Genomic DNA, 25,932 nt, shown 5'->3' with positions numbered 1-25,932 from the left:
GACAAAACCCAAGAGCATTTATCCAAAGCCATATAATACCACACTGTCTCGATAGGGATACTTTCAGTAAAATGTTTGAGAGGCACTGTCAAGAGAGAAGTCTTTTGTATGCGATATTAATGCTTTTAGCTTACTTTGTATCATTTTGCTGTCTACATAAATCCCTTTTACTACTGCATGTGTCCTGTAAACATGTCCAAACAATACCTTAGCTTATTAACAGTAAGATTCTTCCCTCCAGCATAAATGACATAGTTATAAATAGCTCCTTTGAAGTTATAAAATCCTGTAGAAAAAGTTCACATGATTCTTTGCAGTCAAGCTGTTTAACAGTATTAAAGTAACTTAATTTTCTTTGGCTGGCATCCCTACCTAAGACTGTTCATGCTTAAACATTATGAACTGCGCATACCTCTGCTCACCTCAATGACAATTCGCACATGATTAGTTTTATGGACTGTGAGAAAAGTAGGACTTCATTTTGAAACTTGTACAGAGGAATGGAAAAGGGATGAATTCAACAAATACAGGGATAACCAGAAAAAAAACAAACAAAAAACCCAAAAAACCCAAAAGAGTAGGATTTTATCTTTAGGCTTACCTGAATACAGAAGAGGATATAACCTACATTACATTAATCGACCTACCACAAGGTATGCATAGTTCAAAAAATTATCAGGAAGGGTCTGCATTTGAAAAGGTCTCCCCTGCTTTGACACTTTTGTGATATTTTCACTGTGGAGAAAGAGGGCATGAGAGTGGAAAGAGCTCATGAAGAGCAAGACTATGATCTTCTGGTGTTGATTGTACTTATGAGGCTACCATTCTTTAGGGGAAAAGTAAACCATAACTAAAATATCTCAAAATTTCAATTATATCAAAAAGGTATCAGACAACCAGTTTGTATCACCTGAAAAAGCCAGAGTTCAATTAAAAAAACCCTACAAAAATATTATATTACAGCTGAAATTGAATAAACCTATACAATATATTAAGATGATACAGTAGGAATTGAATTCAGAAAGCCCTACTACTGGAGAGGAAAAGAGAAAATTCACATTGAACTTGAACCTCACCCGGCACCTTATGAATCCATCCTGATAAACCCAGATTTGATCATCTGAGTCTGTATCTTCTGCAACCTGTATTCTCAGAAGATTCAGATTGTCTAAGTTTCCGTCAGCTGACATGAATTTTCCCGTTTCCTTGTTTCGAAGCCTGAAGTACACGCGTTTCTGCAGAAAACAATAGAACTCTTTAACCACAGTCTCAGTGCAGAACCCATCCTGCTCTGGTTAACTTCAGACCAATTACTGTTCAGCACTGAACCCTGTGCCTTTCTTTCAGAAAGCTTAACTTTTCTACTTTAGAATTTAATTCCAAAGTCCATAAATGCCAAGGGCAAGCCAAGCTTTGAGAACTCGCCATTCTACATGGAGAGTTTTAGGCCTTCCTATGCACCGAGATCAGCACACAGTGGAAACCTAAGAATTTTTAATTCAGAGTAGCACTAACTTCTCTCTGCTAACTTCTTGTATAGATGCTCTTAGCTTTCATGAAGGGTGTACTTGTGCAGTGCTGCTTATTTCACTGGCAGCAAGTATTACACTGCACATTCATGCTGCGGCTTGTTACACATGAACATTTCTGTTCAGACAAGCTCTCAGCCAGGGCAGGCAAAATGCATTATGCCTAACTCTGCTTAAGGCTATACAAAGACAATGCTATGACAGCAAGCAAATGCATTTGGTTACAGGTACAAGTAATCTGTGAATTAGAAAAAGTTGTTTCCTCAATGAAATATGGCTCAGCAAGAACCTCAAATGTTAAAGCTCACAGGGCTGCTGTAGCATTGGATCAAATCACATGGTCCTTATTTAGAGAACAAAATGAAAAGGACACCACAAGAATAAATTTTGCATTAGATTTGCAAATTATTCTGCCAAGTAATAAGCAGGGAAGGACCTTCCCCCCTAAATCAACACAAAAATCACTACTAATTGAAGTATCCATTTTTATTGACCGATTTTCTTGTTATTCCAAAAATAATGCAGGTAGTACAGACAGTACGCCAGTGACCAGTTTGGGTGCTAATTATAAAACAACTTAAAATGATTTACATATAGTAGTTATAGCCATTATTTGTTAAAATAATTTAGCCAATCCTTATATGCTGTCTTCTATACTTTGCTTTAAAGTATGCTTAATGAAAAGTTCAAGCAGTAGAACTGCAAAGCCACATAGCATAATCAAATAGCTTTTATTACAAGCGAAACTGTAGAGCAATTTCTTTACACAATTGCCATTGCTGAAGCTTGTGACATGCATCAAGACTGTAACGTTGCTTTCAACTGTATAATATCCCCCCAAGCCCATTACAAAATATAAATTAGTACTTGACAATCTCATGTCAGAGGCTACTCACCTGCAGTAAAGGTCTCAGAGAACCTATCTGACAATAGCCACTCACTTTATACCAATCTGGAATTTCATTTGGTGATAACAACATCTGACGTCCCCTGTAATTACTATGCTCATAAATTATCCATCTATGAGAAAAAAGAAAAAAAAAAAAAGACAAAGTGCTTTTACTGCCAAATCCTGCTTTGAAATCAATACACGGGTTTAACAGAAATGTGTCCCACAAAGTAGTAGTGTTTAGCTTTGGAAAGCAAACGACATTTTTAACAGGTCTTCAAAAATACTAAAATCATGTCCTGATTTAGATCAACTGCATTAAGATGAGTACACTGGAGTTCACATTTTAAAGTCCTGTTATTTAAAAATTACAAGCTGAATGAAACAAAGCATTTTCTTGTCTCAAAGGGAGAACCCAACTTTTAAATATTATCTCTTTTCAGGAAGTACTGTGACTCCTCAAGGAGCATATATGTATATGCTACATATGCTGTATATGCTAGATTGCTGCATGTGCAGAACCAGTAGTTCTGTGTATCTTAATCTGGACAGGCCTGACCCACATGGGAAAGAACTACTAGAGATGCAGAGTGCAACACGCAAATACTGGAACTGCAACAGGGTGAAGTTCTCTAGGGTATTTTGATAGAGGTTTTATTTCAGAGCACCTTTCTTCTTTCCAAATACCTGAAGGAGGCAGGGGCAGGGAGACAAACAGATAGAAAAATTTTGTTTAGCATTCATAGAATCATAGAATCGTTTCGGCTGGAAAAGACCTTTAAGATCATCAAGTCCAACCGTAAACCTAGCACTGCCATGTCCACCACTAAACCACGTCCCCAAGCACCACAGCTACACAGCTTTTAAATACCTCCAGGGATGGTGACTCCACCACTTCCCTGGGCAGCCTGTTCCAATGCTTGAGAACCCTTTCAGTGAAGAAATTTTTGCTAATATCCAATCTAAACCTCCCCTGGTGCAACTTGAGGCCATTTCCTTTTGTCCTACTGCCTGTTGCTTGGGAGAGGAGACCGACCCCCACCTCTCTACAACCTCCTGTCAGGAAGCTGTAGAGAGCGATAAGGTCTCCCCTCAGCCTCCTTTTCTCCAGGCTAAACAACCCCAGTTCCCTCAGCCGCTCCTCATCAGACTTGTTCTCCAGACCCTTCACCAGCTTCGTTGCCCTTCTCTGGACACGCTCCAGCACCTCCATGTCTCTCTTGTAGTGAGGGGCCCAAAACTGAACACAGCATTCGAGGTGCGACCTCACCAGTGCTGAGTACAGGGGCACGATCACTTCCCTAGTCTTGCTGGCCACACTATTCCTGATACAAGCCAGGATGCCATTGTCTTTCTTGGCCACCTGGGCACACTGCTGGCTCATATTCAGCCAGCTGTCAACCAGCACCCCCAGGTCCCTTTCCGCTGGGCAGCTTTCCAGCCACTCTTCCCCAAGCCTGTAGCGTTGCATGGGGTTGCTGTGACCCAAGTGCAGGACCTGGCACTTGGCCTTGTTGAACCCCATACAATTGGCCCCGGCCCATCGATCCAGCCTGTCCAGGTCCCTCTGTAGAGCCTTCCTCCCCTCAAGCAGATCAACACTGCCGCACTACTTGGTGTCATCTGCAAACTTACTGAGGGTGCACTTGATCCCTTCATCCAGATCACTGGTAAAGATATTAAACAGAACTGGCCCCAGTACTGAGCCCTGGGGAACACCGCTTGTGACCGGCTGCCAACTGGAGTAAACTCCATTCACCACCACTCTTTGGGCCCGGCCATCCAGCCAGTTTTTTACCCAGTGAAGTGTATGCCCATCCAAGCCATGAGCAGCCAGTTTCTCCAGGAGAACGCTGTGGGAAACAGTGCCAAAGGCTTTACTGAAGTCTAGGTAGACAACATCCACAGCGGGTCACCTTGTCATAGAAGGAGATCAGGTTGGTCAAGCAGGACCTGTCTTTCATAAACCCATGCTGACCGAGCCTGATCACCTGGTTGTCCCATACATGCCACGTGATGGCACTCAAGATGATCTGCTCCATAACCTTCCCCAGCATCAAGGTCGGACTGACAGGCCTGCAGTTCCCCAGATTCTCCTTCTGGCCCTTCTTATAGATGGGTGTCACATCCAACACATCCCCTAGCACATATCCAACCATGCTTACAACCATACTGAGAGCAACCTGTCAGAACCTGACTTCTGCTTCTCTACTATTGGCACAGGCAGTGAATTACAACTAGGCTTTGAAATAGGCTGCAATACAGTGCAATTTGTTGAGTTTTCTCACACTGATTTTCTGGGACTGTCCAATAGCCATAGGTTTTTGAGTACATGAGCACTTAATGTGCACATTTTCCTGTTACCTCCTTTCCTCTGACTGATTTGTCAGTAGATGTCTATATCCAGAAGAAGCACAATCACCTTAATTTTGGTGCTTTTTCACAGCCTAATACACATCTATCCCCAGGTATAAAATTAAGAGAATTATAAACAGACGTCTCTTAGCAAAGGAAAAGATGAAAACCCCTTCAATAAGGGAGGCAGTAGGGGCAAGGACACTCTGAAACCTGTATTTTGACACATTGCAGCAGCTGACACTGCTATAATGAAATCAGAATTTTCATATCATACTCTACACGTTTCCAGTGATCAACTAGAAAAAACATATATATTCATTGGACAGGAAATACGCACAATTCACAACTCCATTACCTGGAATCATGGTAACCATGTTCTTGGCAAAGAAGTAACTTGATGTTTGACTTTATGTTATATCATGTTATGGGAAGTGAGAATCAACTATATTGTGGTTATGGCGAAAGATACTGAAATCGCAGGAGACTTAAGAATACGGAGCATGTACCTTTTCTTATGACCTTTGTGTCTCAAACTTCAGTTCAGTGTGCGAAGGAAACCCTTTGACCAGCTTATCCAGATGGGGAAAATGGTTTACTTTACAGATCTGGTATTAGCTATCCACTTGAGGGCAGTCTTAAGCTATCCAACAGCATCTCTCTAGCACACACCTTGGAAATTTACCTCTTCAAAAGAACACATTTACATGCAAAGCAACAGTAACATGGATCTATCGTTAAAAAAATAAGTCACATTCTTCAAGTCAGAAAAAAACTGATCATATACTTGGGCAAGTTTCTTGGAGGTAGAGGTTAACAACAGGAAAAACACAAAGAGAAATTTAACAGATCTGCTGGAACACTGGAAGAAGACAGCACAGTAGTTTTCAAAATGCTTCCAGACAGTTTTTAAACTTCATCACAGACTTTTTTTTACATGAGCTTCAAAAGTAAATTTAGAAAACACAACTGCTTAAAAATAGCTAAATGAATTTAACTGCTAGATTTACAACCAAGAGTCTGACCCAATTCCTGAAGTAAAATGGATTAATTCTAATGCCAAAAGGGGCCAGATCATGATCTGACTGTACCACTGTGTCCATAACATCTAGGTAAAAGGATGAACGTGAAGACTTACTAAAACATTTTGAACTTATGACACATGACAAGATCACAAACCGAATGATTTTTTTTATGACTGAGACCTAAACCAAGAGCACAGAAGTTGGTTTTAAGGATGCTATGCAAGCTGGCTTTTACAATATGGCATGAGAGAAGACACCAGTTTCCTTGTGAGCTTTATTCAAATTCATTTCAACTTCTAGCAGAGGGCACCAGTCAGTGATAACATGTTGTTGAAACAGGATGTGAAAAGGTTCTGTAAGAAGAAACTGCATTAATGCACTGCGCACATTATGATATTCTAATTTTATACTCCTTGATTTCTAACACCTGTAATTTTTCTGTTGACTAAGTACATCATTCTGAAGAATCAAAAAGTGATTTTAAACTTACACGCCACCAAGGACTTGAACTGAAGCTATTTGAGGATTGTATCCCAGGAACTGGAGATTTAAGATTTCTGTACTGAATTCCATTTTCTTTCCTTGGAAACCCACCTTTTCAAAAAGAGCTATGCACGGCTCAGACAGCTCCTGCAAAAGGAAGATGAGCACTTTTATAGGATGTTAGAACTCCAGATGGTGACTGTGAATATCATTACTCCACATAGCCCTTCTATTTCAGAGGTTTCTTCTTGATTGTTTAAGATCAAAGACCCCAAATAATGTTTTTGCTCTGCAACAGGTTACTTAAAAGAAATGAAAGAAGTCATAAAAAGCCCTTATACAAAACACACAAGGGATCTTTTTGCAAGGAACAAAATTTCCTTATCTTAAGGCACACACAAGTGTCTCTGTGGTTGATTCTTGCATAATTTCTTAAGTATGTTTTAAAATACATTTTAATTAATGCCATATCCCTCTTCCATTGCACTAAACCCCACTCATTGTAGGAACTTTCATCTTCAGACCTGAACACAACAGTAAGATAATATTGACTTCTGCAGCTTCAAATGATGACAACCTTGTCAGCACTGCTTATCACTTACTGCTCTCATATTTAACTCTTATAGTAGGTTATGGCAACATCAATCTCTGACTAGACAAAAAGCTTCAAGATTCATACTTCTGAGGTGAAACTCATGACTCAAGCAAAAACTGTAACATTTGAATCCTCCAAATTGCTGTGAGGAGATGATTCTTCTCCCTCTCTGTCAAAATGCTTCTGGTGTCAAAGGGATTCTGCCCACATGAAGCTCCCTGCATCACTGAATCCGTTTTAAATGTCTTCTGGATAACGAACCTTGGACTCTTTTCTGTGTGGCAAGGTATCTGTAGTGGACTGGAAACAACCTCTCACAATTAAGGCCTTCCCCTGGAAGCTGGGAGGTAAGGGTTTGAAATCCCTCAGGGTACAGTCAATTAAGCCCGAGTGTCCTGGTGTTACAGTTTACACTCATAGACAGAAATGACCCCGCCACTCCCTTTCTCGCAAGTCTTCCAGCAACAGCTGCATAAAACCAACGCCATAGCCAAAAGAGCTCCTTCCTGCCAGCATGTGCTCGGCATGCTCGAAACACGTCAACCGGATCGGGAACGCCCGACATGATGCGAAGTTTCGACAGACTCCCATCTGGCCTCAGGCACGGAAACAGGCCCTCCAAGGCAGAGGTGGCTCCGTACACACATGGCAGCGGATATCCATGCTTCTGTGTGACTTTGTTAGGCGAGACCTCATGTCTACCAATTTCTAGACAGTGCTTAAATTCCTCTTTAATCTTCCTTTAGATGCTTAAGGGCCCCGATGACAACGTTGCATGAGCGTCACCATTACCTCCACAGCAGTCGAGGTTATCACACAGCAGCTGAGCTATGCTTCCTGATCACATGCACGCTGCTAGGCTGCGGAAAATGCCAGGAGAGGCCTTTCAGCTTACTCCAAAATCAGAGTACGCTCATCCCCACCATGAAAGGTTAACACCAGTTAGACTGTCATGCGTCATCACGGGTAAAGAGCCCAACAGGAACACTCACACCATGATGATGTCCCGGTGTCTCTGACCCCTCAGCCCGTTTACAGACCTGCACCTGCACCCCAAGACATGCAACTGGTCAGGCAGCAGCCCTTGAACCATATGCAATGCTTCACAAATAATCTACTTACAAAGAAAACACACAGACAGAAAAGGAAATCCTCCAATTTTCTGCCACACCTTCCACTCTGGGCATTTTTTAGATTCAGCAGCAACACTGTTATATAAAACGTTCCCCACAGAGAGAAGTGCAAGGTCAGCTCACGAGTTTTCTTTCAGTACTTCCCATGTACTGCACTGTATAAAGCTGGTGCTCCTGTATATCTACATTTAGTTATTTCACAGAGTTGCTCATTAAAAAGAAGTATTTTCAGCATGACTGTTCAAGCATAAACCACATTCACAGTTGCTTTTATAGTATGTTCAGGAAAAAGAACATGTAGCAAATTCAAGAAGAAAAAATGCTATTTTCTATCTGCAGCACAACCATGTGGAGCATGCAAAGCAACCACAATCAAGCAAAGATACAGTGGTATAAAAAACCAAAAACCTTGAGCTTATGAACAAAAGCCCTTTTAAACTTTCACTTCCAAGTTTATCAAATACCCCTTTCACTTCCTTTTTCTATGGTCCCTTAGAAATGCATCCCTGCAAAGAGGAGTTAAACTAGGTAAGTATAGTAACGTGACATATTAAAATAGCAAAGGTGCTTCTCGTATAGAAATGTCACAGAAAAATCACGAGGAAAGTTATGGGAACGGCAGATGGTGGGGAGGAATTGAGATTGGCACTGCCAAAAAAACAGTTCCAAAATAAATCTGACAGGTGAAACCATTATCTAGAATAACAACATTCAAGCTTTTGTAAAATTATGAAAAATGAACAGTGTAATATGATCATTTCCACCTAACTTCTTATTCTCTGTATTGTGGTTTGCTAATAAACTGCTGAGCAAAGCAACCCATTTTCATCTTCTCCGCAGGTAGGAAGCCTCTGAAGCAGCAGCACGTGACTTGCAGATACAGCTCCATGCTACTGTCTGAAGTCTGATAAATTGTAGGGCTAGAACAAGTTTCAGAAGTTACAAGAGCTTAAAGAGGCACAGAACTGGCATTTGGCTGTTTTAACACAACAGTCCCTGTCACAAATAATAAATCTTCCAAAATCAAGCTGATCCTTCCAGCTTGAAACAAACATTTTAAACACAAGAACTCAATACTGACGTACAAAAGAGCCTATGGTGATCACCATGACCTATTCATGGTGATCACCCACCAAGCTTGGCTAGAAACATTTCTATTGCTTTTAATGGGATCTGTCTACTGAACAGCCAAAGAGTTCAGAAGGCAGACATACTTGTTGCAGAGGTTTGTTTACACTGTACATCAAAATGCTCCAGAGACATGAAAGAGGATGACGCATTTTAGTTCTCCTTCATCAACTGCTACATCACTGACAGGTTACCAAAATTACAGTGGAGTGCCAAATTCAAAGAAGAGAGTCAACAGCATACTCCTCCTTTTTTTAAAATGAGTACCATCTCTTCATATTGCTGTAAGTTCCTGGATTCTTGACCACATTTTGCTAGTAACTACTTCAATCTTAAAAGATACTTGCAGATTCCATAAGTGATCCATCATAATGATTGGTTATAGGCTTGAGCAAACTTGTTCCTTGCCACTGATGAGTTACAAAATATGTAAATGTTGTTTAGTTTGTATGCACCATACATAACAATAACATTGTCTGATTTTGCCAAATGGCACTGGGCGTTGCTTCACTTTATCTAAAGGGTGCATTATTTTGTGATTAACTCAAATTGCATTTCCCTGATGATACCAATAGTGTTTTATAATTACATGTATTTCATGCAAAGTTGCTTAGTTAGGTCTGCTTTTTTAATATGCATAAAAAACAAGGTCCGCAGTACAGATATTTCTTCACACTGTCCTACTGACATTTCTCAACACACTCTAAGTGGTCTCTCCTGCTGGGAAATAAGGAGTCTATCTGACACATCCTTGACTTTTTACAGAAGACCTTTTATAAGCTATTATTAAGACCAGTGATCCCAGGCAGCTGCTTCTGTGATGTCCTCTCCTTTGCAAAAACAGCACAGAGGTAAAAAAAAAAATGACTGCAGCTAGGACATTTAACTGCTACTGCACAGAAAAAAAACCAAAAACAACAACAATAAAAACCCAACAAAAACAATCCTCTGCTGTCTGTGCGTCTCTAGCATTTTTAGTATTGCAAAAAATGTGGAGGTCAGAGTCATCAGTGTACTTATCTTTACTTTACAATATTTCTAATAGCTTTACTTACAACATTTATAATCCGTAAAGATTTTGGAACTGCTTGGGGTGAACAACCCATCGCCGTCAGATCAGGATAGATTCCTTCTTCTAACACATACTGGTTACCAGAGAATTCTTCCTGGTCATACACTATGCAGCTGCAGGAAGAAGAAATTGCCTGTTAAGAATTCTGTGCAAGTAAAACGATGCCAGTGTTTCTCAGTCTTTAGCAAGAGCTACTGACAGAAACATTATTTACAACATTTTGTCCTGACAAGCTAAAGATTGATGTGTAAACTGCAAAGCATTGTTGTAAGTCCCCATATGTGAAACCACTTCAGGTGTTAGAAAGCTGGTTGCTTTTTAAAAAACTTTTACCATTTTAGTGATTTTGCAATATTCAGTCAATATAACTTACCTGCCATCTAAAATTTTTGCAGACTTCACAGCAAATGAACCAATACATCTTGTGTTTTTTTCAAATATTTGGCAGTTACCCTTGAATTCAGGCTCTGAAAATAACTGGACCTTTAAAAAGTTATAAATATATTTTAAAACAATTCATTCTTCAGCCTTCAGTAACATGTCTCTACCATTACTTCTATAATTAGATTAAAACATACTTAAAACACCCAGACTTCCTCAGTTACATATATTTTTTGTTACCTCTTCAGTGTTGCAATCCTCATTCAAGACAGCAAGGTAACAATACCAAAAATTACTTCCGGCTGTAAATCACTCAGTAACATACAAAATAATTAAAATAACACTAACAAAGAGAGCTCCTTGGACTATCTGCTGGAGAATATTTTTAAATTCCCACAGAATGGCCAGAATAGGCACATCTTTAGTAAAGGGCCATAAATGGTTTTGGTTTAGATTATTAATCCATTTAATCTCCAAAATACATAGTCTTCCCACTAAATTAAAACTATCTGTCTCTCAGAACATGAATGGTGCACAATCTTGGCAAAGTACTCAGACAGCATGCCAACAGGCATGGTACATATTCCCAGGGTAGATGGGCTTTATGTGCCTGTTACAGCTATAGTTACAGTCATGTCAGTTCTTCTTTCTCTGCTGAGAGGATAAGAGAGGATACGTCACCCACAGTCTTTTGTCCTTGTTAAAAAGAAAAAAACTTCTAAGCAGCAAACCTGCTAATTTGGTTAGAGGATAATTAACCCTGATCACACACAAGTCATTCACATTATCACATGCCTACCAGCTTTATTCACTCTTAACAGAGATACGAGTGTGGGCATGTACAGCGTTCTCCAAAGAGGAACATGCTGACGAGGGATGCAGTCTGTTGACTACAAGCCATTACTTCTTTGTTTCCTTAGGATAAGGTCTTAATAGGCACATAATACATAGATGTAAATAATTTTTCATGCACACAGCTGAAAATAAGCAGCCTTGAGATTTTTATTCCCCATAGTTTATACATTATCCCTATGCAGGAGATTCCAGTGAGGCATGCTACTAATCAAGAATGCAAAACGAGACAGCTAAGACTTTTCTCCCTAGTTTTTTGTTCCATGACATACTCACCATTTTGACTGAAATAAAAGTAACTTTGTACAGGGACAAACATGAAAAGGTTCAGAATCATGAAAGGATGAAAAAAGCCACCCATTAGCCTCACTGTCAAAACTACGTATTAGTGCATACACATAGGAGACAGTCCAACGTAAAAATATGTTAACTCACTGAACAGACAAGTTCTCCCTCCCGTTTCCTTCTCTTAGTTATTGACAAAGATGGCATTCACTTTAAGCATAACTCAGCAGTATTTGTGAGTGAAAGAGATTCCCTTAAAGTGCAACCACCATTAGCAGAACTGTTAACCAAAGAACTAGGTTTAAAAGGAATTAAGTCACAACTGTACCCTGAACAACATCATCTAACTTGTAGAGCCCTTGCCTCAGCAACAGAATCCAGGTACCTGCACCTCTGCATAGAGGGCTGCGGGCTCCAGCTCCTCAGAGCAATCACCGATACCCCAAAACAGCTCGCTTGCTGAACCAAAACATTGCCTGTGCCCTGAGAAAGTTCTAATGGCAGCTGTGTATTAAATCCCACCTTCCTTGGGCCTTAATGTGCCTTACTTAAGAGGTTTGGAAAGCAGCCTTCCTTCACCTGCAGTTCTCATTCTTTGCCTGACTAGTCAACCATCTATGCAAATACGTGGGTGTTACACTAGACAAAAAGCCATTTCTTTATTTATACATGTTACAGACACTACACAGTATGTTTCATGCACTTAGAGAAGTATCTTACCTTGACTTTACCCCTTTTGCTTCCAACAATATCCTGCAAAAGTTTGGAGGGGAAAAAAAAAATATTTTAAACAGTGGTAAAATAACAAACATACAAAAGTTTACTATTAATTATCATTTAAAGAATGTAAATAAACTGAATTTGATAGAAAAAGTATAGCTCCAAATACTTCAGAGAAACTTGCAAAACAAGTATAAAATGAACTCCTTACCATAACGATGGGTTGAACTGAAGATATTTTGCAATTTTTTCCCCCCCATGCCTCAATGCTGGGATATAGCCCTTTAGCCAGTATATACTGCTCCCCCGTAAACTCAGGATTCTCATAAGCCACCCACCTAAGAGAGACAGAAGAGGAGGGCAATGGGTAGAAGTCACACTACTTTCCCAAAATACAGATGTGTATATAAATTACTGTCTTAATGTAAGAACAAATAAAAAAATTCTCCCCTCAAGTGCTAAACTGTCATGCTATTTCCTTAAACAAACCCGTGTATCTGATACTCCAAAACCAATGCAAATTTCACTTCCATTCACCCTACTATATCGATATGAATCAGAGTGAATTAGCTAAAGCAGACCACAAGTTCAAATACATCATCTGCTAGATATCCTAAAAGCTGTCTCCAGTAAGAATATTTTGAGATGTTTCACAATTCTATTACTTTATCTAGATCAAGTTCTTCCCTAGAAAAACAGACAGATATCAGAATACAATTTTTTGGATAAAACTAACTTTCAGAGTCATCTGGGCAGTAAAGATAGGAATACTGATTTTTAATGTTGCCTGTACCTACAGTTCAGCTGTGTTTAAGCAAACACACACTCCAAAAGAAAGTTGAGTTGCAACAACAGGCATATATGCTAATGAGAGCAGGTTATTCCCTGCTAGGAATCACAGACATCAGCAGGAAGAACATCCTTGAAAGTTAAGCATTAAAACCATCACAAATTTGACCAGATTAATGTATTTAAATTCACAGCCATTATTATAGTCAGATCTCATGCCTGACACAGGTCACAAACTCAGATTTCTGCATCAAGCCCATAACTTGTGTCTCAGTCAGAAGATGCCTTTTTGAAAGACATTGAACTTTTGAGATACACATTTGAAGTATTAGAAAAGCAACCAAATCACTACATTGGAGTGTATCTCTCCAATGTCAGTTACCCCTGCAGCGCTTTATTTCTAGTCTGAAGTACCTGCTATCAGCTAGTCTTGCTATGCATAGCCTACTACATTAATAAACCTTTTATTACAGCGTCCTTCTAACCCTGGCTCCATACTGAAAGCCCAGATAAAGCATTCCCTCCTCGGCACTACCTTTGGTTTTGTGATAACCTACATAACTTCTGCTGCCTTTCACTGCTGGACTTCCCAAACTTTCCCATAATTACATTCTGGCTCTTTTTTAAACTCATCCTTTTTGTTTGTCTTTGAGTGCTGATATTAGAACTGGCCACAGTAACAGCTGAGTTTCATTCATTATATTCGTGCAGGGATCAGGACATCTTGCTGGTTCCTGGTTCTACAAGATAATCTTCTACTCACAGTCAACCAGCTTTTAATTTTAGCCAATGCGTTGCGTAACGAGTGTATGCTAGGTTATGCCAAAACCCACTTTCAGTGCAGTCTTCTTATAGTGTTTCAACACAAATTTCACATCATATAGCAGTAAAATTATACGGAACTTATAATTTGCAGTGGAGGCTAACTCTCACCATCGAAATTCACCATAAAATGATCTACGTGTGTCAAGCAACTGGATTCTATTAAGCTGCAGTTTTATTCCAAGAACAAATGCCAGAGTCTCTGCAGATGTAAGAAGTGGGACAACTTCAAACTGAAATAAAGCTGCATCAACATGTATGTGCTGAGAGTATGAAATTTGTATTATTTGTCCATGGCAAATACTCATATACTGATTCACATTTATCACTATTCACATCTCTTGGTTTGCCTCAGACATAATCAATTATTCTAACTTGTTATGCACTAATTACTTAAGGCATATTTCAAGGCACATTTCAAAATCACCTCATAGTAATTCATCAGAGAGACATCGGTATGTACAATAAACTGAGCAGACAGTTCAAATGTCTCAGGTGTGTCTATACCTGTATACCACATATACCAAAAGCTGTGAAAATGAGGTTTCCTTAACCAATTTCTTTAGCAGACGTTCATTAAATTTTCCAATGCACAAATGCCAGGGTACAACTACAGTGCATGACAGTTTAACTTGATTGACATCTATGTAAACAAGTGTTTCTGATATTAAGTGAATGATAAAACATGCCAGATACCTCCTAAGAATCTCTCGATAGCAGTTATTTCGTTTCCCCCATCTAAAAAGAAGCCTGAATACAGAAGTAATCAACGTGTCTCTCTTGCACATGTTTATGTTGAAATAAGTGGGATTTAAATAATTACCACTCTCCCATGCAAGTCAGCCCATGCAGTTAGAGAGTTTCTAGAGTCAGAGCTTATCGGTGAAATACTTGTGCTTTTCCACTTCATTCAGAAGCCCATACAAGCTGCTGAGAGTAGTAACAACAACATCAAGGGCAGGCAGCTGAATTCAGTACCAGCTAAACCTGTCAGACCTCAAGACTATCCCTAGGAAGGAGCACTGCCTTAATCCAACTTCTGACTTAACATAAAGGCCCGGAGAGCAAGACATCACCTCCATATCTGAGCAAGAGAGTCACATCCCAGCTGCCAGGCACCACAAAAACTGAAGTACTGCTCTGCAGCATGGCAACAACAACCCTGCCCCACAGGGAGTGAGTTCTTCTAACACAACAGTTTTTGTAATCCCAGCCCTGCAAGCTGCCTTAGTTAGGCTGAGCAACAGCTTCATCCCAGGTTGCTGGCAGGGTGGTGCTGGAGACCTTCACTCCTCTGCACCATCCGTGCCCCTGGAACCAGAGGCATAGAGAAAAGCGTCATTTATATACTGTTAGCACTATTACACGCACAGTATGTTTCCCCAAAGCCTTCTAAATACGACGTCTAGGACGCACAGCTCCAAACAGGGTCTGGAAGAACAGCCAAGAAAAGAACCCAAACACACATAACTTACCAAAAATCAGCTTTGCCCATGGTTAGCCCAGGATTCATCTTACCTAACTTTATCTTTTAAAACATCGGCCACTTCTTAGCATGTATGCTCCTTCTAACGTTAGCTGAAAGGGGTAATCCCCCTTTTTGCATTGCTCAGACTCATTTTAGGATAGGACAGATACCTAAGTCCTGGAAAGACCTTCTCTCTCAGCTATGGAAGAAATGGCAACACCTTCATTAAACTAAATGCCATAGTTGTAAAAAGTAAGCTTTCAGGCACAGAAGCACTCCTTCAGGTCTGAAATAGAATCCACAATCTTCAACACTTAAATACTACATGGAGACAATGGGTTAAATTGGCCTGTACATGCTAACCAGATAGACCAGGAGGGGCCAGGAAGTTAACTGGCACTTGCAGATTTGTAGCATGATTAAAAGAGAGGATGAGGTAATAAAATTCTGTTTATAGGAAAGAGAGAAAACAGGTTCTTTATCATACCCCTTCATGCTTGTGATTCCTAGTATCCCTGGGACCCACAAACTTTAATTTCATGACTCCTTGAAAGGTTTTTTCAAATGTCAGTTCAGCTCGGTTCAGAGACGGAGGGAAGTGGAAGCTTTGTTTGAAATGTTCTCCCACAGGGTACCCAAGGGCTTTTCGGCCCTTTTCAGCTCCCAGTGGAGGTTTGTTCTTGTACGCCATGCCTCTTTAGTTTCACCCATGTTACCTTCCCGAGTGCATCTAGGTGAAATTTACTACATTCTGGCTCCTGTATATGAACTACTCATCACCTAATGATTTCCTTAATATCACTTAATTTCCTCAATTTAATCCATCCATAATTTTCATCCATTTCCTTAATATCATCCATACGTACACTAGAAGCAGCCAAATCTGCACTGTGGACTAATTGCTTGAAAATTAGGGGAAAACCAGGCTGATTACAGGACCACAATAAAACAAACGCCTACGTAAAAAAACAAACCTAGAAAAGTTCTTCCACCAAGTTCTAAAAGGATCAACTAAATCACAGGGGCTTTTTCAGTATTTTTGGCAAAAGTTTGGTGTGTTTATGGATAAAGAAAAGGCATATTTCAAACATGCAATTCCTGTGATTTTGATCACTATTAAATATAAGCTTGAAGAGTTTTTAAGCAGAGAGGAAATCAAAATTGTACAACAGTTGACTTTAGTACTTGCTTAAACTTGCAAAGGGTGTTACCTGTTGCTAGTAAATACTTCCATTTTCCGCCACTTAAAATTCTTGCCAATTTGGAAGTAAAGATCAAACCCTACTTAAAAGAAGAAAGGCCTCTCCTATTTTCAGTTTGGATTGCTTTCTCCCGCCCCAATGGCAGAAGAATAAAATATCATGGATTTTATGCTTGGCCAATCTCTGAAGAATGCTCAAGAGCAAAACATTTTCATTTTTAAAGAAGTCACTTCTCATCACCTTAGGATATTTTTTTCAGGATGTCTTTACAACGGATTTAGCAAAGACGTTAAAATATTGCTTGGAAACATTCTTCAGAAACAGAATAGCTGAAAATTTTAATGCAGCTAGCACTCAATTACCCTAAAATGGAATATTCACTCCCCAAATGCAGAGCTGGGCTGTTTTCAGCATACAGTTTAGAGATGCAGTTTAGCTTAGAACTTGTTCAGTACTATCTGTGCACTGCAGTGTCAGGCCTTCTTTTCTTTGATATACCCTTTAAATTAAAGAGCAATCAAATTAATTATATGGGAAATACAGATCATCTGTTATCTGTTACTCCTATAACTACTTACCCCAGATACCTGTAGTTAAAAAACTGCTATGAAAGGTTCAGGGCTTCTTACATTTTTTACTTTTTTTTAAATTAAGTATTTTCAGTATGATACCAGGAAGGTTACTTCAAAATATTATGACAAGGTTTTACTGAATCTGTCACAGTTCACTATGACATCAACTACATTACAGTCTAAGCTCAGGAAATTGCTCAATGGATTATTCATCACTCTATGACTGATTTCTTGGAAGGAAAGATATAAAAAATTTCTACCTGAACAGTTACTTAACACTTAAAATAAAGCATTTGATTAACAAGCATGACAATGCGAATCATTCAACCTTTCTGACACATTAGCATTTAGTAAGACCACCACCACAAAACCCCGAAACACTCACAACCTCTTTAGAAACAAAAGGGTCATACAAGACTGTTAAGAGTTGAGTGCTAGTCACCTGTTATGAACAATGAACCTAAATTTTTAAAAAGCTTACTCCTACAAGTTACATCTTTAAGAGACTACAAGGTGAGATTACAGGAGCCGCAGCAGAGTCTGTAAGACAAGAGTTTTGTTGGTAACGACTTCTAGCCGCCTTTACCATCAGAGTATTGGAGTCACTCGTAATTGCTAGAATACTCAAACTCAAGTATGATTCCTATCTCAGCTGCAACAGACATTTACTAGAACAACTACACAAAGGACACGATAGGTAACCCACAAGTTGTTTCCCAGCCTTCAGAGGTGACTCTTTCCCACGAATCTCTCTTGCATATTACAGAAGACAAAAGGGTACAGTGACTTCAAAGGTCACCAGGCAGAAAAAAACCCTGCTGTCGCACCATATTCATATAAAAATTAAAAGCATTCCCCTGGAATGCACTGAGCTTGATTCTACAGTCTTCATCCAGACAAAACTTGAAGAGATACCACACAGGTAACACACAGGAAGATTTAGGGTGTGGCTGGGTAAGGCAGAGCTTTCAGCAAGTCACCTGCATACCAGGCAGGGAGAGAGACTGTATGTCTCATACTCTTTTGGTTCTGCTACTTTAAGTAATTTTGTACATTTGGAGACATGATTGCTAATACTTTTTTTATTTCCATGATTGCTAGTACTTGTTTGTATTTCCAAAATACTTTGATGCAGTCTGCAAGGCTGTGAAACTCAATCTGCAATTGATGTACTGAACAAATCAAACAGCAAAGTCTATCAACTTATCAACCGCATGTGACAACATATATGGCACAAAGAGTAAGAGTTGTTAATGGCCATGGCAATGCGAAGTTTGGGGAACCACTGTGCTAAAAAAAAAAACAAAAACAATAAAAACCAACACCACGGTACTAAAACACTATTAACCTATAGTATTCACTGCAAAAGCAATGTTACTTTTCAGAACAGTTAAAGTCTCCTTAATATCAGAATGTATTAGTGAGCATGGTAAGAGTTATCTCCATTTTACACACAACTGAGAGAAAGAGCAAGGAATTTGCCTCTGGTCAAACACAAGAAGCCTGGAAATTAGATTCAAAACTGGAAATTAGTTCCATAACAATTTTGCTGTTGAAACGCTTTAAAAAAATAGAGACACGAGAACAAGCTATTTCTACCTCTCTGATGAAAATGTCATGTCATACTTTCATACTTTGTGTATCAGTAAGTTAACATTTCCTGAGACCATCTGATCTTATCATGAGAAGAAAACCGATTTACTGTACATATTCACAAACACTACTTTTCACATTCTGCAGTCAAGGGCAGAAAATTTTATCTGAAGACTCCACACAGACATTAAAAGTCAGAGTGCCAAAAAACATCTGCAAAAAAAATCTGCAAATACTATCAAATTCTAAAAAGAATAGTGCATTTAAAATTGAACAGTGATTAAAAATATCACTTACACGCCACTTAGCACATTTATAGACTGTGTCCTCAGCCCATATCCAGTGTCTTTCAAATTGGAAATAATTCCTAACACATTAATATTGGAACCCTTTGATCCAAAGTCTTTTTCACTGTACATTATCATATGGGAGCTTGTGAAGTCCTGTTAAAACAAAGAGAAGCATCATAAGGAAAATGTGACATGACATCTCAGTGCACTCAGGAAATGCCTACTACATGTTCTTGGAACTTACGCCAACAATCGGTCGCAGTGACTGCAACTGTTCATCATAGCCACCCCAGTCTGTCCAATCCCGATACGCTCCTTCTTCCAGCAAGTACTGATGGCCTTCAAACCCTGGCTTCTCATAAGCGACCCAACTAAACAACAACAACAACAACAACAGAGTCTCCATGTGAAAACAGACAACTGCCACTCCATGTTGTTATGGAGCAGATACAGATGTGTGAAATCTGTTCTTTGGCTGTGACTATTTGCAGTTTTAACCCAGGCATATATCTAGACCCCAAAACTAGGAAAATAAACGGGTACTGAATTTGTCCCACTGCACTTTCCAGCCTACGGAGTTACTACTTCAGCTGAAGGAGAAACACTGCTGTTGTTTTCCCACACTTACACTCCTCCCAGTACTTTCATGGATCCTACTGATGTAAGTGGAAGTCTTGTCTTTTCTTCTGATTCCTTGTCATGAAGCATAAAGATCTCTGATTCTATTTCCACACGTCTCCCTTCAAAGAAAGGCTTCTCATAAATGATTATCTGTAGCAGAAATGAAGTAAAAGAAAAGTTGCAGACAGCATGATAAATTCTGACAACAGACAGTTTCTTCTGCATGGGCACATAGAGGGAGAAGGCAAGATTATGAAACTAATTAGTGGGATCTTTCTAGTCTCTTCAAGAGGTCTTTCCCTTAGAGATGCAACATGAGGGCTTGAATGTTTGTTACCCATCTGCATTATACAGATAGCTGTTAATACCGTCATATATGTGTGTGATGGATGCATAAACATGACAGAAATTGCAGTTTCATGGTGTGGTCACATACAATAGGACCAGCCACTAAACCATCAGTAGTTGGTACATGATCAAGATATATTTATCTGCTCATGTGTAGTTCATGTATTGTAAAATACCTGTGGACAATCAAATAAATACTGACTTTTACCTTTGGCTCTCCACTGAATTCAACTTTGCGACCACCCTGTTAAAAAAAAAAAAGGGGGAGGTAAAAAAAAAAAGAAAAAAATAAGTTGTCTATACTTAGTTAGACAACTTACAGGCAACTGTAAGTCATCAACTCTTCATAAAAAGACAGAATTAAGATGAAACCTTCCTTGAAGAACACAAGTGAAAATAAGAAGGCCGATTAAAGGCAGAAATGGATGCAACCAAATGTTGAAAGTTCAAGAATTTTATAGACTAAAATCTTGTTTTCTAAAGAGTTACATTTTTGTGAGTCTTGAAAAATCTAGCCACCTTAACACGTTATTTCTAACACATAAACAGAGGTCATGTAACTTGCAAGTAATAACAGTATTTTACCATTTTCAAGGGCCTCATGGACCTAATGTAGGCTTCCTTCTTCTCCCAGAATACTAAATTAGGATATTCACCAGGCTCCAACATCAAAGGGACTCCCTGGAAACCAGGTTCTTCATAAATTAGCCATCTAAAGGTGGGGAAGGTGGGGGGAGGAAAGCAAAAGATAAAAACTCCAGAACATTTCTGAACAGTAAAGACCAAGACAATACGTTTACTTTAGAAAAAACATCATTGTACCCTTAATAAAACTTTGTTTCTTTACCATCAAAATTGCCAACTTCAAGCTGGCATACTGGCAAACTTCTGTGCCTGTGCAGGAACCACCAATAATGCATGTGGTTTTTTGAACAGTCTAAAAAAAAAAATCAGTACAATGAACAGACAGTTAGGAATTTCACTCTCTCCTATCTGAGGGCAACCCAAGTTTTAGACTAAAGTTTCAAGACTTAAGGTTACTCTGTATTATTTTTAGAATAGTTTTAAAATATGCAGAACCAATTTTCAAGAAGTTGAAAGATCTCTGCTAACCTAGACTTGGATTTGTTGCAAAATCTGTTCAATAGAGAATTCTAAACTTATATTATTTACTGATATGTAGAAAAACCTGACAACTCCTTAGAAATCTACTTCCTCATGGTTTGTATCTGCTACTAAATCTGCTTTGAAAGATGTAACTTTCAAGATGTTAAAATAATCCATCACTCTATCACGCTTAAAAGGCAGATTCCAAGCTGATGTAAACTGGCACAAGTTGGTAGTTTTGTTGCAGGCATACAGTTCCAAGAAATAAACAAGGAGCTTTAGTTCTATTGCTGTCTATAGCCAAACGTTTGACATAGTGTGTGTCCTGTAGTCGCACCGCTCAGTAAGCCCTCAACTTCATTGCAAGAATTTAAACACATGGAACACCAAGGAGAGAGTACAATCAGAAGATAAATGTGAATTGACTCATTTTTGTTGGCAGCTTTTGGTAAACAACAATTAAGCACGAACACTGGGAAACCTTAAGAAGATACAACCACACCCACATGGCAAGGTGACTCAGAAGCAGAGCCTCCCTCAACTGCCAATACAGTGAACTATGTCATGCCTGTAAACTAAAGGAAAGACAAGACCCTGCAACATGCAAAAAAGCAGTAACAATTTTCTGAATTTCTCATGCAAGCAATTGGCAGAAGTGACTTCATTCTACACTGGACTAATGAACTGACATCTGAGAAAGATTATTTTTCAACTGTCTGTTTTGCTTCCTGGTGCAAATATTAGTCTGCCTTTTCTCAAGGGATCCAAATGCAACAGAGAGAAATTAAGACTGTAAGAGTTTACACAGATCTAGTGCAAAAAACACTGTCACACTGACGCAAAGTAAGGACCAGTCTGAAGTCTGAGAGATGTGCACAGGCTCTGCTTCCTTTCCAAAAATTTTGTAATTTCACTATTCACAGAATGCTTTTAAGTGAGGGACACAAATAAAGTGGAGAGGTAGATGAAGTCAATTAATAATCAACCTCCAAATAACATATCTGATTTAATTACTCTTGGCAGACATGTAATTTGGATTAAGCTTGCAGTTCAACAGAAATAACCTCCTGTCAGACAACCAACTACTTGGACATCTTGAAAATTTCCCTATATACCCGAGTGCTTCATTTTTTCCCCAAATCAAGGTGTAAAGATTTAATCAGATAAAATACCCTTTACCCAACAACTAAAATGCCCCATCCATCATGTGGCATATTTGAATGCATTTTTGCAGTGGTATGTAATGCTTGTCTTTAGTTGGGCAGTTTTTGATAGTTAAATAGGCCATTTGCAGCAGGCAAATGCTGTCAGTGCCCAAACACAACATGGCCAACAGGTAACAACCAAGGTCTGTACACCCTGTAAAATGTTCTGCAGGACCCAACATCACTGAAAGTGGTTCCACACTCTCACCTTTTCTGAAAGCAGCCTTCCTCTTCTGCATACTTTTCCCAGTACCACTGTGAGGCATATCTTCAGTACCAATTTACAAGTTTGTTTATTAAGTTATCAAAACTACCATTGGTACAGTGTCTGGATTGTTCCTTAGAGGTCTCCTTTCCCGTAAAAGCTTGCTTAGTTCATGACAGACATTACACTCCTAGCTCAGATGGCTAGATATTTTCAGGTGACATAACATACATGTCCTAAACATCAGCATAAAAACACTGATTAAAATGCACTGTGAAATACAAGAATGCTTTCCAGAGTCCACACATGACACTAAGTCTTACTTTGTAACACAGGGGCTTCAAAATGTTCTTCTTTTAGTACAATGATTTCAGGTTTAGAGGAAAGCAAGTAGCAAATGTGATCTTATCATAACAGTTCATCCCCTCACTCTCACTTACGATAAGTTTGCCTGAATGAGAAAGAGCAGGAGAGGCAAACTCATTCCTTTGCTACAAATACACAAGGGTTACTCTGTCTTTACTACATGCAAGCAGAAGAAAAACTAGCTCTAACAAAGCATTTTAAGAGGTCAGCTTCTCCAAGGGTGAAGCATTACAATGATGTACTAATGCTACTGTCAACAAGTACTACCAAAATATAGGACTAGAATAAATATAGCCTGCTTGCATGTCTGATACATGCAGGCAATGGTTTAAAACAAATTCCTTTCATAGCAGTACACGTTCATACAGACCTACGCACTTACATGCCCCAGTGTACTTTGATAGAACAAGTCTTCTGAGTGGTGCCGAACACCCCTGTTTCTTCAGTGTCGTCAAAAAAGGAAGTCACGATTCCTAACCCTTCAGGTTCTGTATACAAATCAATTCTGCAAACCCTGTAATCCTGAGAAATGAAGATTGCCATAATCACTTAATCTGTGCTGCGAGTTCTGTAATTAATGTGGATAACTAAATCAGTTTTGAAACACCTGTTTATTTTGTTTCCCCCCCTTGTCAATTACTACTGCTGTTAGATGCCTATAATAAAAGTATAACTAGGGCAGTTTGCCTGTCTCTGTTTGGACCAAGACAGTCAGTCAATCTCTAATCAGCATTTACATTGTTTACTTTCTGCCATCTAGTCAGGAATGCATCTTCTTTCACCAGTTAACATCTCCTCTAGCAAATTAAATCCTAAGGTAACACCAAGCAAGCCATTCTTGAAGAGAACTGCAATTTAAACAAGAATTGTAGTTACAAGCAATATATATTCCTCCTTTTTCCTTTCCTAGTCAAGTAGCTTTATAGCTCATGCTTGTTTTGGCAACCTGCAAAGGTAACTACTTAATGGCAGGTTAAAAGTGCATGTAGGAAGGCTGTTCCACCACGTGTGAAACTCCCTGATAAGTCGGTGCATACAGGGCTATTTTTGAGTATCAAACAAGGTTTGGTGTTTGACACTAAAGTTCATGTTGAGTGTAAAGTTGGCTTATATTAAAAAAAAAAAAAAAGAAAAGAAAAACCCCCACACATCTTTTGAAAATATGAGTCTGTGGAATTACTGATGGTTTTCTGGGATATTTTCCCTGAGAGACTGACCCGGCTAAAAAGCATATGCTGTACATAGCATTTTGGAGGCTATTCTAATAAAAAACACTTAAGTTTTCTTCCTGCCCTATCCTTCCAGTGGATGTTACCATAATCCCCATTGTGCAAAAGCCCCCACATTTATTTTGTGATTAAACAAGAAATTCAACATGTAAATGCATGAAACAATCTTCCAACTCACATTACACTTGTGCCCTAATACACCAATCATACTTTGTATCAATATAAAACATCACCAAACATTAAGATCTATACAAAATTTTCTTTACTTATATTACTTGCCTTAACAACATGTCTTATTGAACCAATCACTGTAGGCTTTAGAGATTTGCATTCATTTTGCTCTTCAGAACTACCTGCACCCCAAATATCTGGGAGTTCCAGCTCTCCTTCTTCCAGGGGAATAGAGGGGCCTTCAAAATTTGGTTTCTCATAGAGTATCCAGCTTAAAATAAAAAAATTCTCATTTTTAATAATGCTTTATCAAGTGTGGTTTTCAAAAATCATGCTCTCATTTAACAAATCCTTTCACAGGACGCATTATTTCCAGGCCCTTCCCGCCACCCCAATACAGCTTATCCGCCCAACACTGCTGATGCAAGCCATTTCTGGTCTCTGTGATACTTTTAAAAGCAATGATAAAAACAAAGATGTCTACTGCTGACTCTGTAACTTCATCAAAAACTCCTCCACCTGTTTAAATTGATGATTTGGGGCAGCAAGACTACTGCCTATGAATACCAGACTTTTGCATGAGATAGATACTAATCAGAACCAATTTGTAGGTCAGAAAATGTTGACACTGCAGACTGCTGCGTCATGTATAAACAGACATGCTACTTCGATCCTGTGAACAGCAGCCTGGAGTTCCACAGGGGCTGGTAGAGATGTGCCAAAGGATAAGACCGCTCAGAAGACAAGCACAACTTTATTTTTAATGGCAGGTTTGAATATATAACTAAATAAAAACTACATCCATCTCCAAATACAAAACCCTTCCCTGGAGCTCTCGGTCGAAGGGGGGCGGGGGCGGGGGGGGAACCCCAGTCCCCTAGTCCATGCTGGAAAAGAAGACCTGGTTCACAAAGATAAAATTTTCATACCAGTTTTCTGAAGCTAAACAGCAAACAGTTTGCTTCCCAGTACCTCCTACTGCAGCTAGCCCTTGTTTCTGCAGCTTACTATCAGATCATTACTTTTGAGAACCTGTTATTTGACTGTATTATAGCCTGGCCACAACTTAACTTGTCATGCTATCCACACTAATAATGGCTGTTCTGTTAATGCTACGAAGAATGTAGGAGATGAGCTTGTTTTGAATTACTCCTAGGCAATCTAGCTTTAGAGAAAAATTCCCTCTGGAGTTATCAGAGAAACAGTCCATTATCTGTACGGCACCACCTTATACCTTTGGACATGGAATTAATCTTCTGCACCCAAACGCATGTCAGACCTGGCTTTAAAATCCTTTGCTAGCCTTCTAGCCCAATCCAAATACTATGCAAGAACCCATAAAGGGGAGAGGAGTCAAAGGGCAGCATAGCTGGACAGAATCTGTCATTTCATCCCATGCCTATGCCTGGTGAAATGCTGCACCCCTCCAGATGGTAACACTCACTCAATTTGTCAGCAAAGTAAGTTTCCTGGCCCAGAACTTCCTATTGCAGAGGT

At 39.2% G+C, this 25,932-nt stretch overlaps 1 protein-coding gene across 1 annotated transcript in view; it reads right to left on the bottom strand.

Annotated features, from left to right (window-relative positions):
• Window positions 1–25,932, bottom strand: part of CRYBG1 (crystallin beta-gamma domain containing 1) — a 43,319-nt gene that overhangs the window by 6,195 nt on the left and 11,192 nt on the right. The window contains exons 6-19 of the mRNA XM_072857875.1: window positions 24,544–24,706; window positions 23,418–23,557; window positions 20,738–20,864; window positions 20,361–20,396; window positions 19,812–19,954; window positions 19,428–19,554; window positions 19,191–19,336; window positions 12,659–12,785; window positions 12,448–12,480; window positions 10,583–10,692; window positions 10,193–10,322; window positions 6,289–6,428; window positions 2,426–2,549; window positions 1,077–1,235 (exon numbers count right to left, since the gene is read on the bottom strand). Of these exons, the coding sequence (XP_072713976.1) occupies window positions 1,077–1,235; window positions 2,426–2,549; window positions 6,289–6,428; window positions 10,193–10,322; window positions 10,583–10,692; window positions 12,448–12,480; window positions 12,659–12,785; window positions 19,191–19,336; window positions 19,428–19,554; window positions 19,812–19,954; window positions 20,361–20,396; window positions 20,738–20,864; window positions 23,418–23,557; window positions 24,544–24,706 (1,705 nt within the window). The remainder of the gene's footprint in view (window positions 1–1,076; window positions 1,236–2,425; window positions 2,550–6,288; window positions 6,429–10,192; window positions 10,323–10,582; window positions 10,693–12,447; window positions 12,481–12,658; window positions 12,786–19,190; window positions 19,337–19,427; window positions 19,555–19,811; window positions 19,955–20,360; window positions 20,397–20,737; window positions 20,865–23,417; window positions 23,558–24,543; window positions 24,707–25,932) is intronic.

This window comes from Ciconia boyciana, chromosome 3 (assembly GCF_034638445.1).
Source record: "Ciconia boyciana chromosome 3, ASM3463844v1, whole genome shotgun sequence".
Classification (NCBI taxonomy): domain Eukaryota; kingdom Metazoa; phylum Chordata; class Aves; order Ciconiiformes; family Ciconiidae; genus Ciconia; species Ciconia boyciana.
Note: the sequence above shows the minus strand (reverse complement) of the source record. Positions and strands in the feature narration are given on the sequence as shown.